Source organism: Cordyceps fumosorosea, assembly GCF_001636725.1.
Source record: "Cordyceps fumosorosea ARSEF 2679 chromosome Unknown scaffold_1, whole genome shotgun sequence".
In the NCBI taxonomy this organism is placed as follows: domain Eukaryota; kingdom Fungi; phylum Ascomycota; class Sordariomycetes; order Hypocreales; family Cordycipitaceae; genus Cordyceps; species Cordyceps fumosorosea.
Window position 1 is genome coordinate 2,541,579 of NW_017387301.1, and position 15,957 is coordinate 2,557,535.

Sequence of the window (15,957 nt, forward strand, 5' to 3'; positions counted from 1 at the left end):
TCCAAAATGCTATAATTCTTTTCTTTTTCTCTTCCCCCGCTTCTAACATCCCTGACCCCCTCAACTCCCACGACGGCCACGCTTGACAGGTGGCGGCGACCGGGAAACGCTGGAGCTGTTGGCCCGTCGCCGCTTCGCCGCCGCGGGGCTCGACGACCGTCGCCTACCGTCGCCGCCGCGTCGCGGCGGCGGTGACCGGCTGCGGCTCAGGCTGCGATCCTCGGCCCGGACGCGACGAGCGGGCGGCGAGCGCGAACGGGACGGCGAGCGGGAGTGCGAGGGTGAACGACCGCGCTTGCGGGGGGCAGGGCTGCGGCTGACCGACGAGCTGTTCCCGCGCCGTGGCGGCGGCGGCGGAGAGCTGGCGTCGCGCTCGCGGCGGCGAGGAGGCGGGGCCGAGCGGGAGCGGCTCCGAGAGCGCGAGGCGTCGCTGTACGAGTCGTAGGAGCGGCTGCGCGAGCGGCTGTAGGGAGCCCCGCGGCGGGCACGGCGAGGCGGGGTTGCCGACCGGGAGGGTGTCCGCCTCTTGCGGTCACCGGCGTCGGAGAAGGAGCGGCTCCTGGTGCGGCCGCGGCTGCTGTACGAAGCGGAGCGGGAGCGGCTGCGAGAGTACGACTCGCCGCGGCTGCGCCGAGACGGGGTGCGCGACAGCGAGCGGCCGCGATCGTTGCCGATGCGGCGCGGGCTGCGGGAGCGACTGTACGAGCGGGATCGGGATCGCGAGCGCGAGTACGAGGACGCGGTGCGCGATGAGTAGCTCGACACCGAGTCCGAGTCCGAATCGTCGTCGCCGCGCGCCGCGGCCGCCGGCGCGGGGAGCGCGGGCTTGGGCATGTTCTGCAGGAACTCGCGCATCTCCTCGGTGAGGGCGCCGAGGCCGATGCTGGTGAAGTAGTTGATGGAGAAGCGGATGTTGCGGGGGTTGTCCTGGGGGAAGAGGCCCGCGAGGCTGGGGCGCAGCACCTCGTCGGCCATGCGCGACTTGATCTTGGGCACGCCAATCTCCTCGACGATGCTCTGGAACAGGATCTTGATGAAGATGCGGCTGCTGGACGTCGTCTCGTCCTCGTTGAGGTGGATCACCGACAGGCAGTGCCAGCCCAGGGCGTCGGAGCCGAACATGTGGCCGAACAGCATGGCAATGTTGCGCAGCTTGTTGTTCTCGTAGCGGTGGATGGTCTCGTAGTACTTCTGGAACGACTGCTCAAACAGGTCGCACCAGAGGCGGTTGATCTTGGCGAAGCGCTCCGCAATCAGGCCGAAGAATTTTGTGTACGTCTTTTCTTGCGAGCAGCACTCCACAATCATGGAGGGCATCTCTGGTTCTTGGCCCACGGGCAGGTTGATCTTCATGAGCTTGTGCGTGGCTTCTTCCGGGTCGGCACTCGACATGATGGTCAGGTAGATGGTGCGTCGCAGGTTGACCAGGTCGGCGTTGGACTGATCCTTGATTTCCATTTCCTTGGTTTCCTGGTCCTCCTCATCATCGGAGCTGTCATCATCGCCATCGTCCTCGTCGTCCTCGTCGTCGCTGGCCTCGCCCAGGATTTCTGCTTTGAGCTTCTTGTATGCCTCTTCATTCTCTTCATATTGCTCGTCAAACTTGAAAATGTTCAGGCTGTCCTGCACGTTGATTTCGCCGTCGAGCTCGACCTGGTGCGTGATTTGATCTTCCTCCTCGACGAGGTCGAGCTCCTCCTTGACGGCCGGGTTGTCCTTGTAGCGGTCCTTGCGCACCTGGAAGAGGACCTCGATCATGTACTGTGTTCGCTTGTCGATGCCGGCCTCGTGCAGGATGTTGCGAAATTGGTCGAAGATGACGTTGGCAATCGTGGGCCGCATGTCTTCGAGGAACTGGCCGACTTCGCGGCAGAAGCCGACAGAGATTTCGACGCTGTCATCCGTGGGCTTGTTAAGTAAAAGGAGAAGGATCTGGCCGGCAAGCATCTCGTGCTGGACCTGCTGGTTGATCAGGTGCGCGAGGAATGTCGTAGACGCCAAGCAGACCGACTTGTCGTTTCTCTTGAAGCCCTTGCGGAATTGCATTACCAAGCGCTTGACGAGGAGCTCGCCCACCTGAGGGAGCTTGGTGTTGACGATGGCGACCATGGCCGCGTAGATGGGTGTGAACGGCAAGCTGGCCGCCTGCGCCTTCATTATTGAGCGGCAGAACAGGCCACGGCCGCGAATCAGGTTCTCGCCAAAGAGCTCGGGGACGATGTGCTTGATGTTGGCCGTGTGGACCTTGTTGATGAGACCGTTTATGCTCTTCTTGAGCGCCTCCCACGCCATGCGCTGGTACTCCTTGCTGGTCTTGTCGGTGATTTGCGACTGCAGGGCGCGCAGGCGCGCGGGCGGGATGTACGTGCCTCCGGAGCGCATCGTCAGGAGCTTCTCGTACTCGGCCTTGGCGGCCGCCTGCTTCTGCTCCTCGGTCGGGACCGGGGGAGGGGTGCGAGCGCGCGAGCGCGCGTGGCCGCCGGGACGGTACGAGTCGCCGCCCTCGCGACGAGGGTTGCCGCCGCCGCGCGGGCCGCGATCGCCACGATCACGATCACGTTCGCGGCGCGGGATTCCCACCTCGGCCGACGCCATGCTGACGTTCTGAGCTGTGTCGGGGAACCGCAGATGCGGAGGGATCTTCGGGAGGAGCGTGTGGAGCTGTGTTTTCGGCTGCTGAAACTCAGTGCTCTTTCGCGCGGGTGAGTATACTGGCAGTCGGAAGCCGCACGCAAGTGTTGAAAAGGCAGCAGGGCCCGTTAAGTGGTGATGGTGTTTGGTCTGTGTCGAGAGAGGGAAGCTGTGAGGCGAGGCTGGAAATACGCAGGCAGACAAGGAAAAAGTCGAGCGCACGCGCCAGAGTAAATTAAAGCGGGCCCAAGACGCCCTGGACACAGGCAGACATCTGGTGCTTGGGAAATATCAAGCTTTGCGGTTATTGCTGTGAAGTTTAAATGCACAAACTTTAATCAAGTAACCATGCCTTTAAAATAAAGCCAATAGGAAGACGACGGCACAATGCCATGATGCCTGGAAATCCCCGAATACTCGCCGCCTCCATAGGGAGTCTCGCTGAAAGATGTACGCCGCCTCTCAAACGAGGACGACTTGCTGAGCAGATCTGCAAAGAAACCGACGCTAAACGCAAAGAAGCAGCTCTCTTGTACAATTCTTGTGCCTTTCTGCGGCGCATTTCGTATAGCTTGCTAAAGTAAACCAACAAGTTCCATACTTTGCATCTTGTAAGTCTGGGTGCGCCACGTGTGGCTCCCCTCCTGCACCCTGCACCGCCACAGCTCCCGCACGCGCCTCCTGAAAGTTCGCGTTGACCCAAATTACCAAGTGGTGACCATTCTTTTGGTGCTACGTGTGAAGAAGCCCGCCAGAGCTACCAAAGCTGCGAGACGACACCCAATTCGACCCTTCCACCCCTGGGTTCCCTCCTCTCAACCACGCTCATTTTCCCATTTTTTTGCCCTTCAACGAGACTCGTTTCTTATACACCTATATACAATCACTGACCGCAGTCGCACTACCCTGCTCCTCTCTCCTGCCCACCACAATGGTTCGTAACCTGTTCCTCCCTCTTACCCCCCTCCCCCCCAGCGGCCCTTGTCGGCGCTGCGCAATCCTCTTGTCGCCGACAAGATCGAACCAAACCACTTCTTGTTTGCGCGGACAAGAGAAACACTCAAGGCTAACTCCTTGGCGAAAATAGTTTGACAGACTCGTCGGCCTCGCCATGCTCGTGGCCGCCACCGTCGTGTTCCTGTACTATACCGTCTGGACGCTGTTGATGGTACGCTCCCTCTCCCCTCTTGAAGTTCTGCGCCAGAGCGCATTGCCGACTAACACCCCCTCGCAAAAAAACAGCCCTTTGTCGACGACGACCACCCGCTCCAAAACTTCTTCCTCCCCCGCGTCTGGGCCATTCGCATCCCCGTCATCCTCATCCTTCTCGGCTCCGCCGTCGTCGGCTCGTTCCTCGGCATGGTCATGATTCGCAGCAATCGCAAGAAGGCCGCCAAGGCCAAGGCCGCCGCCGCCAGCAAGAAGAAGGCGTAAAGAGACAAGCCGACGCAACGATTGAACAAGTACCTTTGCTACGATCGCGAGAGAGAATGCTGGGGCTACACCTGACGAGCTGAGGGGGGTCAAGAACAAAGTACGTGGGGGCTTTTACTCTTTTGGCGGCCAAGGTGAATTGGTACTATCGGGGTATCTAATATGGCTTCTATTCGTTAATGAGGGGGGCGCAGAGGTTGCCGATTGAAAGTCGGCGACAAAAAACGAAGGTCTTACGGATCTCAAGGATAGAAACGACAAGAATAACAAGTTAAGAACAAAATCCACGCAACGAGGATAGCATCTCAGAACTAGTGCATGGTGTTTGTATAACGTCTGTGCAATACCAAACTAACAAAAGAGCTGAGAGAAGTGGCACGGCCAAAGACGAGTGCAGCAAATGCACCAAAGTGTCAAAACGCCAAACATCCCCGCACCAAGGAATTCAAACCCTCAACTAGACCCTTTGATCGGCAAAATCAAGCACCTCACAGTCGTCCTCAAAGAACCCGTCCTCGTCCGGCTCGCCGTGGCGACCTCGTCGGCGTCTTGTTGTTACCACAATCTGCTCCTGGTCACCTATCTGCATAAGTCTCTCCATGGCCGAAGGTGGTAGCGCCTGGCTGTCGTCGATGCCGTTCAAGTCATCGTCAGCCGACGCCAGCATGCCCATGTTCAACATACTCGCGGGTATGTCGAGGCCGAATGCCCAGACGCCGGAGTCCGCGTTACTAATCGCGCTTGGCTTCTGCTGTCGGCTCTTCTTCTTGGATGACGACTGATTATCACCAAGGTTGGTCTCCGCGAGAAGGTTTGCCAACGGCTCTACCTGTCCAGCTCTGGCGTACTCAAACACAGCAACTCGGCGGTCTGAGTGAAAGGGTTGATAGGGGGCACTAGTCTCTATCTCGGCCTGCGGAATAGCAGAAATCATACCCTGGCTTCGCTTGGCCTTTGCAGTGTGGCGGTTGAGAGTCATCGTGTTGCCTGCATCCATCTCCAGATCGGACAAGTCCAAGTGGTCCTCCGAAGTGTCACCCTCTAGGAATCGCCGAACAATAGGCGCAAGCCTATCGTGGGGAAGAATGGGTACATTCATGTCCTTGTACCGACTTGTGCGGGACAATCTCTTGTTCCGCTTTGAAGTGGCGCGCCGACTTCGGCTAGGGTACTTTCGCACGATGCCACCCCCAAGGGCGTAGAGGTGTTGTGACTTGCGAGTCGAGTGCCATCTAACACATTGCGAAGACGGGAGACTCAGAATCGGAGGTAGAGATACCCGGTTCTCGCCAGTATGCCGGAGTTGGTTGATGGCAGAGCCAGTTTTGCCCAAGGAGCTGCTGATGCTCGCGGCGATGACTCGACCGCCCTGCGCAGCTGTGTCCCTAAATGTACTTGTCGTCACCACAGCACTGTTACTACTGCTGCGACGGGAACGAGCGACAAACGGTTTCGCAGCTTGATAGGCAGCACCAATCGCTCCAGAAGCAATTGACACTGCAGAGCTAGCGGGCTCTGACGACTCGGCCCCTGCCGTTGGGGCAATCTTACGCCGGCGGGGAGGAGGCCACATGGATGCACTAAACGGCATGTCCAGAAGATGCACAGTGCCGCGTTCAGTCACCATTGCAATGTGATCTTCCTGCGGCCCTGTCCAGGACACGTCAACGATGCGGGCGACGGTCATGCGTGAGAATTGCGCCACCTGCCTCACTTGCGTTCCGACGTTGGCGCTTGGCGAGACGGAAGCTTGAAGCGGACTCGAGTGCGTGTGCTGAATTCTTAGCAGATCCCAAACAGTCTGGACGTCACCCTTGCTGCTGGCGGTGAACAAACTCAAAGACGAGGGGGACAGCGATAGAACACTACAGCCTCCAGGAGGCGCAAATGTGGCCAGTGGATGAACAGTAGAGGATAGGGGTAGCGACATGGTGTCCATGATGGATACCAGCCCAGGATCTTTGGAGGCTGCATTTCCATTTGTACCGTGGGTGGGCGGAAACTGCGTCGCATCGTGCGTGGCGGCCCATTGCTGCTGAGGGGGTGACCGCGCCTGTTGCTGCGGAGTTTGTGCTGTGTTTCCCTTGTTCCAATACGCATTCCACGCCTGAAGTCCCTGCTTGCCCACCCATTTCGCACCTTGAATTAGCTCCTGCGTCGTCTCACGCATGATCTTGTTTACCATGCTGTCGGAGATTGGCAGTTCTACAGACAGGCTTGACTGAGGTGCATGGGGCGGCGCCATTGTCCCGATGCCAGGCCCGCGGCCAAGGATAGGAACAGGCAGATGGGCACGAAGAGAGGTCTGTGACGACGGTGCTGCAGGGCAGTAGGCAATCCAACGACCGTTGAGAGCGACAATGGGAGTGTGGGGATTGAAGCGAACTTCGGTTGTCGACAGCGTGGCCTTACCCGGCTCCTCGACAACTTCACTCCGATGACTGTGCTGTAGGCATGTCCAGAATTTTCCAATACAGGCAAAGGCATGTCCGTTTTGAGGCTCCGGAAGGTGGGTGTAAGTCCAGCACTCGCCCGTGACACCGGAGCAGATCAGGACTGATCCTCCGTCTGCCTTGATGGTGAAAGCGCCACTTGGCGATGGGGGCTTGAAGAGAGTGCTTGCAATAGACACGCCCGCATTGATGGCAATTTTCGGCGCCTCGAGAAGCACATCAATAACCTTGGATGTTTTGAGGGAATAAACCTCGACAGTGGTCTGGTAAAAGTCGATGCTTGGTCCGGTCCGGTGGAAGCCATCCTGGTAGGTTGCTACTGATGCAGGACTGGCTGTGCCATCTCTCCTGAGATTTTCCGATGCATCCTGTGTTGCTGCATCACCGGTATTCTGGGCCGGAAGCACGGGTCCATGTATAGTAACGGCAATCAAAGGTCCGATAGTGTCCTGTTGCCTCGGACCGAAGGTCCAAGGCAAGATTTTGGCGCTATGCACTGTACCACGCAGACCTCTGAGACATGCAGCAGGTTCGAGTCCTCGCTTGGTAACGGCATAAACGTCCAAGCCACCATTGTGTCCAGCCAGTACCACGTCATCTGAGCCAGCAGAGACGTCGTCCAATCGAGGCAGGATGTCGAAGCCAAAGTAGAGACCAGCCTCGCCGGCCTTGAGTCCAGTCTGCGACGTCGACTTCATGTCAATATCTGGGGCTCCGTAGAAGTGCGCCTGGGGTTGGTGGGGGAGCGCTGGCTGCGAAACCCGTCGGCTGTGTGGGAAGGGGGAGTACATGGATGTCGGCCTTGCAGCGGGACCTGCCGCACGCGGGGGCGTCTCTTCGGCGGGGAAGGGGGCATCCATGTGGTAGCTGAGGGGCCGGCGGTTCGGAGGGGAAGGAGACGCCGGCGACGGGGTCATGAAGTTGCGTTGGCCCCAGCCCTGGTGAAGACGGCCGGAGTCCTCGTAGGAGGAGGGCTGCGTCGGGGGCGACTCGCCCATCAGACTAATGAGATTGCCCGGGGAGCCGGCCATGGCACCACGCGCCCACTCATTCATCATGCTGGGGGCGGTGCTTGCGGATATGGCATCGAGCATGGGCGACACCTCGGGGTGGCCATTTGGGGCGGCGCTGGGATTGAGATCCGGGGTGTTGATGGGGGGTGACGACGCGTCCGAGGTCGGCTGGCTCAGGTTCGAAGGAGTACTGTTGGCATTATCAAGGCTATTCATGACGGTATTGCAGTCAGCATGGCGAAGAGGGAAGCTTTTCCATGAGGGAATATGCTGCGGTTGAAGATGCCCAGCCAGGGTGGCAGGCGGCAGACTGGAGGTCACGGGGCGGGGTGTCGGGGAACTAGGTAAGGGAGGGGGGCAGGAGAGGGAAGCAAGCTCACGAGAACTGGGCGGCACGAAGGTCGTCGGTTATCGACGTGGCGATGCCTCCGGCGGCGGCTCTGGCACGTTTCTTGTCCTTTTTGGTAGATCCCATTGTCGCAGGCTATGCACAGAGAGCAGAAGCTGGACGGCCTTCAAGGCCGAGGCGGCCGTGCTGGTGTCGCGACGCGGTACCTAGCTGGCGTAATGGGCATGCAGCCGTACCTCGATGTACCTATGGCGGGGCAGAGTAGGCTGGACGCTTCTGGCCGGCTCGGATGAGGACGCGGTGTAGTGTTCGAAAAGAGGTCGACGGGGCCCGATCAACTATATACACGGTTCGAGGTTGTTCTTCTTGTACGCGATACAAGATTGGATCTGCGCGAATGATTGGAACCTTTGGAGGTAGGCGTTGCGGAACGGCGCGGGCTTGGAGGAGTCGAAATGGCGGGGCAGATGGCGCAGCCGCGGCGAGGAGTCGTCTATTAGTTGGTAAGGAAGGAAGGAGAAAAAGGAAACAAGTATGGACAAGTAAGGAGAAATCTATTTAATAACGCGGTTTTCGTAGTAAAAGAGTGCCAGAGGTTTGGTTTGGAAACGTTTGGAAACAGTCAGAGAGTTGGTTGTCAAGGGATAAGAGACAAAGCAAGAGGAGAGTGAGAGAGCTGTCTGTGATGCAGGCCAACAAACGGGAGCGAGGGCGAGGGCGTGACTGATGTCACCTGTATGGCACTCAACGGGGGGCTATCAGGTGCCTGGCCTGCTGCCGTTTAGGCTCTCGGGCCTGCTGGATGACGCCAGAGCACGCTGAAGAGGCCGCGTGGGCCGCCTGAAGACTGCTGAAAGACTGGGTGGGTAAGATGAGAATGGTTTGGTGGTTGGGCATGTACTGGATACCTCATCAACAACCGCCTTGGGCTGCAGCCTGCTGCATGTCGTCGCCAAGTAGAGGCGCGTCCATTGGCAGGGATTCTGAGCACATGGGGCGCAGCTTTGGCCGAAATGGCCTCTCGATGCATGTACCAGGTACTCGAAAAGGAGGCCGTACCAGCAGGTACTTTTATCATCACCACATTCCCACACAAGCGCAGGTATACCCATCTGTCAGCGAGCGCCACCGGCCAGTGAGTAACCGCTAACCTCCTTCCAGCTGGCTTCCATCACGTGGAGCTTCTAGCTTCCAAGCCACTTCCGCGTACTGCCTACCGTCATCTCTTGTCATCAACATTGCCTGCTCCGAATCCCATGGGTCAAATCTTTATAGCCATGACGACACGCCGTAACAGACCGGAGGGTGTTAGTATGGTGCTTTCGGAACGCTCAATCGAACCTTGAAAAGCGACAGACGTGTGACTAGTCGGTAGAAGGCACGTGTTTCGCTCCTATCTAATCGCCCTCAACCGACGACATATCGCAAACACCGTCTCGCGTCGTGAGTAACATGAACCCATCGTCCGTAATCCTCTGCATTCTCGCACCTCGACGCCGCACAGAAATCTCATAGGCTTGCCAAAGTCCCTGGCCTCTGTCGGGCGAGACACGGCGTCCCAACCCTCCGTGGCCGGCCAGCCACGAGTGGCAAACATGCACCGACAGCCCGTCCTCTTGGTGACATCACTGAGTGCGGCCATGCCCTCTTTGGAATATAGCATCTAGTTGAGTCGGCCGATGGATTGCTTGCCGTTGCGGAGATAGGTGTCGCTGACCACCGCGATCATGGCGGCAAGCGCTGGTTTCCGGGAGGTGTCCAGACCTGCAGTCGAAGGCAATGTACCATCTGTTTGCGACAACCGAGATGTCCAGGATGTTCTTGTTGTAGTATCGTTCTCAAGTCGGCCGTCGAGAGCGTATCGCGTCTCTCTGTCATGAGGAATGGTTGAAGCAATATGAGAGATCATAAGAGCGGAAGATTGCAGCCCTGTGGTGTTTGGTTCTGTGGGCAGTACCGCCGACGGTCGTGACCAAGGAAGTGCCGGCAGGGCAAGTTGGCATGGCCATGTTCTTCTTTTTGCCAACGTGGGTAGGTGTGACAGCTGCCGTTGTGGCCAGCAGCAGAGCTACCATGGGCATGCGTGGAAAGTGGTGGCGGTCTTCGTCAAGAGGCCGTACGCATCACACAGGCTTCGCACTGCTTAGGCACGCGCTGATGATGCTCTCCACATGACATAAATAAGACGTGCGCAACCTCGTATCCAGGCTTACCCGGAGACCGTTGGCAAAGTCTAAAGATAACTCGTTGCCCGACCCGTTGCGTCGGACCAGCGGCCCATCAGGCCTGATGATGGTCCGTGGGCAGCGGCAGCATAGCAGGTGGCGGTAGCCAAGTTTCACGCCGTACTCGAGATCCAGCGCTGCCTCGAGTCCAAACGCAGTGCTGTGGCCCTGGACGCTGTTGATCTTTCTGACAGTAATTTTTTTGATGATGTTGGTCTGCCTGGTGGTTGACATACAGCTCCAGGAAGCCAAATAACCGAAGCGCATGGGAGAACTGTCATCGGTGGACTGAAGACTTTGTACAGTCGCTCAAGACAAATAACACCAACAGTATCGTAGCAGGGGACCATGGCGGTGGTGCTTCTTCGTTTATCAGCGTCGAACTGGACAACGTTGTTCGAAACATGGGCTTCGCTGTCTGAGTGTCCCATGAAGTTGGACACGGGTAAATAACCGCTGACGTGGACTGTGTGGTACTTGAGAATTGAGCACTCCGGTCTGCGAGGCTTGACAATTTTATTCGTCTCATAAGCGTAACGGTTGAATTTTCTGTGGAAATAGCGGTCTGGATGCGAATGAAGTCGTACCCCTTCCACTTGGAGCCATTTATGAATGAGGCTGCCAACGCAGCAGGCCTGCTCGGTGGTACGCACTGCGTCCCCTCATACACACTGATGTGCTTGCCACCTTTGGCGATGAAAGAAGGAACGTTGATCCTGGGCTGCTTATGTAGTGGGATTATTTAATGAAGGCATCGGGATAGGAACAGAAGCCCGTTGTCTCGTAGTTATGTTGGGATAGATGATTTCTACGAATGACTTGGGAGCGGCATTCGCCCTCATGAAGTACAAGGCATGGCTTGTGAAATCTTGTAGTTGGATACAAGTATCCCCGTGATTCCTTTGGGCTACCTGGAAGGATTATCTGTGTCAGGCCGTGGACCTTGGGCCACAGACTTTCATACCATAACCACCGTCAAACACACAGGTATTTATTCCAGCGTGACCACGGACTTCCGCAGCACAACCACCTCTACACAGACTACCAGCAAGTACAACACTCATAGAGGTAGTACCAAATACTGGAAGGATTGTCAGTGCCAACCCGTGAGCCCCGCGACCATAGACTTCCACAACACAGCAAAGCAACTTCCTCGCAGAACAAAGTAACTTATGGACCAATAGAGACGGTTGGTTGGCACGCACTTAAGCCCTGGCAACCGTTACGACTTGTAACACTAGCATCAACTCATGACCAAAATTTACCTGATGAAAACAACGCGGGCCGGCCAATCCCATCGTGCAACGTTTCTTCGTTTCTTGACCAGGGCCTGCCGGGAAGCTGCAGATGGCCTCCTTCCACATCGCAGCGTCTAGCCCTGGATGAGCTGCGAACGGGCCAAGACCATCTTATCAACGAGCTTCCAGAGGATACGAAGTGTCGGTACGTGCCTGTGATTCTCAAGCTGCTCGAAAAGGGCCCAGAAAACCGGCTTGCGGTTGAAGAGCTCAGAAAAGGGCCCTACTCAGAGACCACGAAGGTCGAGTAGCGCCTAGAGGCGTTGAGACAAAGCCTTTAAGCTTCTGCATATTGTATAACAATCGGTGGACTTTGAAAAACTCCGCAGAATCATGGGAACTAGGGTGAACTCTACTCTATGGCAACATAAACAGAATGCATGAATGAATCACCTCTGAAGCCAAACGCGATACTGCGCAAACTTCCACTCCTCCTTCAACCCATCAACAACCACCTTTGTCAACGTCGCATGTCCCGCCCACGGCACCACCATCTCCTTGTCGTCCCTCGTCTTGATCCGCACCTCCCCGAACAGCATGCACTCGCACTCCCCCTGCTCGTCCTCCCGGAACCTTGCCGGGAACACCTTTTCCACTGTGTGCCTCCTCTCCGCCACCACCTTCCACATCCTCCCGCGAAGCTCCCGTATCTCTGTTTCTTCACCGTCAGTTTCTCAAGTCCCAGGGAAAAAAAAAAGGGGGGCCGGTGTCGGCGCCCATGGTGACGTGCGCGTCGTCGGTGAAGTGGCTGACCCAAAGCTCGTCCGAGGCCGGGTTGTCGGAGATGCGGTAGAAGTTGGTGAGGAAGGTGCGGATCTCCGGGTCCGGGAGGAGGTCCTGGACGGGGTAGACGGGGAAGTAGCCGGCCTGCACCGAGGACGCCATGTTTCTCAAGGGGAGTTGGGTTGGAGATGAGGGGGGGAAGATGGAAGAAGAAGTGCGTGTCGTTTGGTGTGAATGTCGATGAAGTCACGGTTGATGAGAGAGGGCAGAAGAGCTTCGGCGCGGCACGGCGGATGACAGCATCGGCGGGGCTCCTCCCATACCCGACGCCGCGGCCGCCACCCCCACATCCGACCGCCCGCATCATTCCGACGGGGGGGGGGGGCAAATCTTGTATAATACACCTGAACTGAATTGAAATTCAAGTTGAAATTTGTTTTCGTGGCTTTGCACGAAAACTAGACCTACAAATCGCAAATGAAAACGCCAAAACTCAGGTGAAGGTGGCAAGAATAGAAAAAGCAGCAACCCCTCCCGCGCCGTCCAGCCAGTTCCCTATCCATAAGAAATAAAGTAAGAAAAAAAGAGGCAAAAATAGGAGGAAATTGCCCTCAGTCCCGTCTCAAGAGAAAATTCTCGAGGCCCTTTCCAAGTACCGCACTCGAGGCTGGTAAGATATTCCGAGCCGCACTCAATGACTAGTATCTGTGAACTCGACCTGGATTGTCTTGTTCTGAGACTCTGGGGCCCCTCCAAGGTACATAATCGTACAGAATTTGGCAGTTGCAGCTACTTTCGAACGCCACGTGCGCTCACTTCACCCCTCTCGCCAATGTTCAGGAGCCGGCGACAGTCGGGGCAGTACCATTTTGTAGTTCGCGCGGGGACTTCGTCAAGACCAACACAGCCCAAGTGAAACCACTCATATTTGCAATTCTGACAAATCAAGTGTTAGTGATGCGGCGGCGGCGAAGAAAGGCTGGAGCAAGTCGGCGTCGCAGCACGTACCTCCGAGTTCTCGCATAGAATCATAGTACCAAAGCTAACCCCGTTGCAAACACAGTAACGCGGCTCGTTGGGGTCGATCGGGTTCCCCTCGTCGTCCACCTCCTCCATCTCAATCTCCGTCTCCAGCCCGTGGCCCCTGTCCTTCTTGAGGGCGCGGGCCTTCTTCTTCGGCGCGGCTTTCCGCTTGCCGACGGCGCTGTTACCGCCGCTGCTAGTGGTGCTTACTATGCCGGGAGCAGGGCGCTTCGCGCGCCGTGCCGGCGGCCTGGCCTCCGGCACCGGCGTGTTCCTAGTTGTGCTCGCCCGGCGCGGGCGGTCCGATGCCAGGGAAGACGGCGGCTCTTGACTCATAGTCTTACCCCGCGATCCAGGGCGCCGGGTCGGCTCTGCGCTCGGCGTGACGCCGCGCGATACGGATCGCCGCGAGCCAAGCTCAGGCTGCGGCTGCGCTTGGGGCTGCAAAGCTACTAGTTGCGTCTTTTTGGCTTCTCGCGAAGGGATGTCTCGCACTGGTGGATAGACTGGCGTAACAGTATGCCTCTGCTCCGTCTTGGGAAGCGGCACGGGTGTTTGCGCTGGCGGTTTTACTGGAACTGATGTCGTAACTGTAGGAGTAGCATGGTCCGTGGCTGATGCCGCCGACGCCGATCGTGTGTAAATAGGGATGGGGACCGGTGTCTGCGTAGCCGGCGGGGGGAGACTGCTGGACGGTGTGGCGACGCTCGACGGCGTTGACGTCTCGTTATTGAAGCTTGGATGCCTTGGTGGCAGCACAGGTGTTTCAATCTTTGTGCGCTTTGTGTTGCGCGGGGTCTCTGCGGGCGCAGATGTTTCCTTGTCCTCCTCCGCATCGCCATCGCGCTTACGCTTTGGCTGATTCCGTGAGCCGGACCGTGATTTGCTCGTTTGGTTCTTCTCACTACTGGACTTATCAGTGTGTAGGAACAGTTGAGCAGCCTCGCGCATCTTTCGCTCAGATTCTTCCGCCTCTTCGGCCGCCTGCTTTGCCAAGGCCTCCCGCTTTAGCTTCTTGGCTTCGTTCAACTTCATGCCCTTGTTACTAGTGGGTACCTCGGTGGCATCGAGCAACTCGGCACTGATGGCTCCAGCGGGTAGCTGCTGGGAACCAGATTCATCATCCGTCACAAGAGCTGGGACTTGGGCGTCGAATACACGCCCCTCGTCCTCGGCTTTCTTCTTGGCTTCCCGGTAGGCTTCGGGTCCACGACCGAGTGCTTTGAGCTCCCTCGCGATCATGGTCTCGCTGGGAGCCCATGCAGCGTTCTTCTTCATGCGCTTCCTGAGCACAGCTAACTCGTACTGGGTAAGCTGTAGCCAAGGCGCATCCTTGCTCCCGACGACAGCATTTTGCGGTGGAGGATGGAGTAAGGCAGCAGCATTCGCAGCAGCCGCGGCAGTCAGTGCAGGAGAAGAAAACGAGAGCGATCGTGCGGACCGGCTTATCGTTTTGGGCACCCCTCTACTGGTGATGAGTTTGATCTTGGGCGGGCCAGGCGTTCTACGACTGGTGGCGGTGTCGGAGTCCTCGTCGGTGCTGATGTCACTGTCGTCAGAGAATGTGTCGTATTCGATATCGTAAGGCGCGAGGACCTCGCCTGGAACCGTGATCCTGGGCACTCTGCGTCGGCTGATCTTCTTGCCGTCCTCCCCGGTAGGACGAACAGCGAGCTTTGCGCGGGTCATTTGCGGCGACTTGGCCTCTGTCGGGCTGCTCTTTTGATCTTCGGTCGGATAACTGTCCATCATGGTTTGCAGCTTTTCAAGTAGAACTTTTGCCTTGAAGTAGTGGCGATCAACGCTCTCGGACATACGAACTGCCTCGGTATGGGCAAAGGTACGCGAGTCCACAGCATGTTTGAGGTGCCTTGAAATATCGGCACGAAGTTGAAGGGGTGCCGGCCGCTCGGGCGACGGTATCGTGGGCAAACGAGCCCATGTTTTTGTCAAGTCATCGACCTTAAGCGAGGCTTCGTGATACGTTTCGTCAAGTTTGCCGATTAGGGTCAGGGATCGGACAATATCAGCTGGCAGGTACTCGGTAAAGTCGATGAAGTCGGTGACGGTGTTTTGGGCGTCTGGATCGGCGCGTGCCTCGAGCGAGCTACGTAGTGATGCGACAGGCCCGTCGCTGATGGCAGAGGTGTCCTTTGGTGAAACGACCTCGACCTTGGCGACTGCGGTATCGTCTCCGTCGGCCATGGCCGCTCTGCGCGGCTACCAAGCACACGGTAGCGTCGCGAAGTAATGATGCGCTTTGCAAGCCGGCCGATTAGATGCCATCTGCATGCGTAGGATGGCTGGCAGCTGGATTTAGCTTCTCGATGGCTTGTCTCGCGAGTTGGACATGGGCTGTCGCGTTGCGGCGCTACCCTTGCTGAGTGGGGCCATCTTTCGCCTGTAACTGGTAGGCTGTCGCGCCCTAGATTGTGCTCTGGATCCTGGATTGTACGGTGCTAATAAGGTACTAAGGTTAGGCATCGGCTTAGCTAATCACTTACTGGCAAGGATCTACCTTGTGGTGGAAAATGCACTTTCGCAAGGGAAACGACGTCTGGCCTGATTTTCGTTCCTCTCTCCCGCTGCTCACTATCTCCGTCGCCATTCTGTGGAATTTCCACATAGCACACTGCGCTCGAGGTGACTGCTGCAACGCAAAGTCAAAGTCGATGACATTCGTGATGCTTGGTTGCTATGCAAGAGGCAGAAGCGGACGGCGTTGGAAAGCAAAACAAAACAGAGCAAACAAAGCCTATTACCTAATGATGGCCTGCCTAGCTCTACAGCGCGTGAAAACAGTGAGTG

At 57.3% G+C, this 15,957-nt stretch overlaps 5 protein-coding genes across 5 annotated transcripts; 1 reads left to right on the top strand and 4 right to left on the bottom strand.

Moving 5' to 3' along the window:
* Positions 1–60: 60 nt before the first annotated feature.
* On the bottom strand, positions 61–2,595 carry ISF_00824 (Armadillo-type fold protein; the record flags this gene model as incomplete). The annotated part of the gene is made up of 1 exon (XM_018844431.1): positions 61–2,595. The coding sequence occupies one exon, from the start codon at positions 2,593–2,595 to the stop codon at positions 61–63; it is 2,535 nt and encodes an 844-aa protein (XP_018708881.1).
* Positions 2,596–3,742: 1,147 nt separating this feature from the next.
* Positions 3,743–4,065, top strand: ISF_00825 (dolichol phosphate-mannose biosynthesis regulatory protein; the record flags this gene model as incomplete). Its single annotated transcript, XM_018844432.1, has 2 exons — positions 3,743–3,799; positions 3,874–4,065. The coding sequence occupies 2 exons, from the start codon at positions 3,743–3,745 to the stop codon at positions 4,063–4,065; spliced, it is 249 nt and encodes an 82-aa protein (XP_018708882.1).
* A 457-nt stretch (positions 4,066–4,522) lies between these two features.
* On the bottom strand, positions 4,523–8,006 carry ISF_00826 (hypothetical protein; the record flags this gene model as incomplete). The annotated part of the gene is made up of 2 exons (XM_018844433.1): positions 4,523–7,739; positions 7,912–8,006. The coding sequence occupies 2 exons, from the start codon at positions 8,004–8,006 to the stop codon at positions 4,523–4,525; spliced, it is 3,312 nt and encodes a 1,103-aa protein (XP_018708883.1).
* Positions 8,007–11,792: 3,786 nt separating this feature from the next.
* Positions 11,793–12,288, bottom strand: ISF_00827 (hypothetical protein; the record flags this gene model as incomplete). The annotated part of the gene is made up of 2 exons (XM_018844434.1): positions 11,793–12,053; positions 12,130–12,288. 2 exons carry the CDS (start codon positions 12,286–12,288, stop codon positions 11,793–11,795), a joined length of 420 nt encoding a protein of 139 aa, XP_018708884.1.
* Positions 12,289–12,915: 627 nt separating this feature from the next.
* Positions 12,916–15,354, bottom strand: ISF_00828 (PHD finger domain protein; the record flags this gene model as incomplete). Its single annotated transcript, XM_018844435.1, has 2 exons — positions 12,916–13,062; positions 13,135–15,354. The coding sequence occupies 2 exons, from the start codon at positions 15,352–15,354 to the stop codon at positions 12,916–12,918; spliced, it is 2,367 nt and encodes a 788-aa protein (XP_018708885.1).
* Positions 15,355–15,957: the final 603 nt, after the last annotated feature.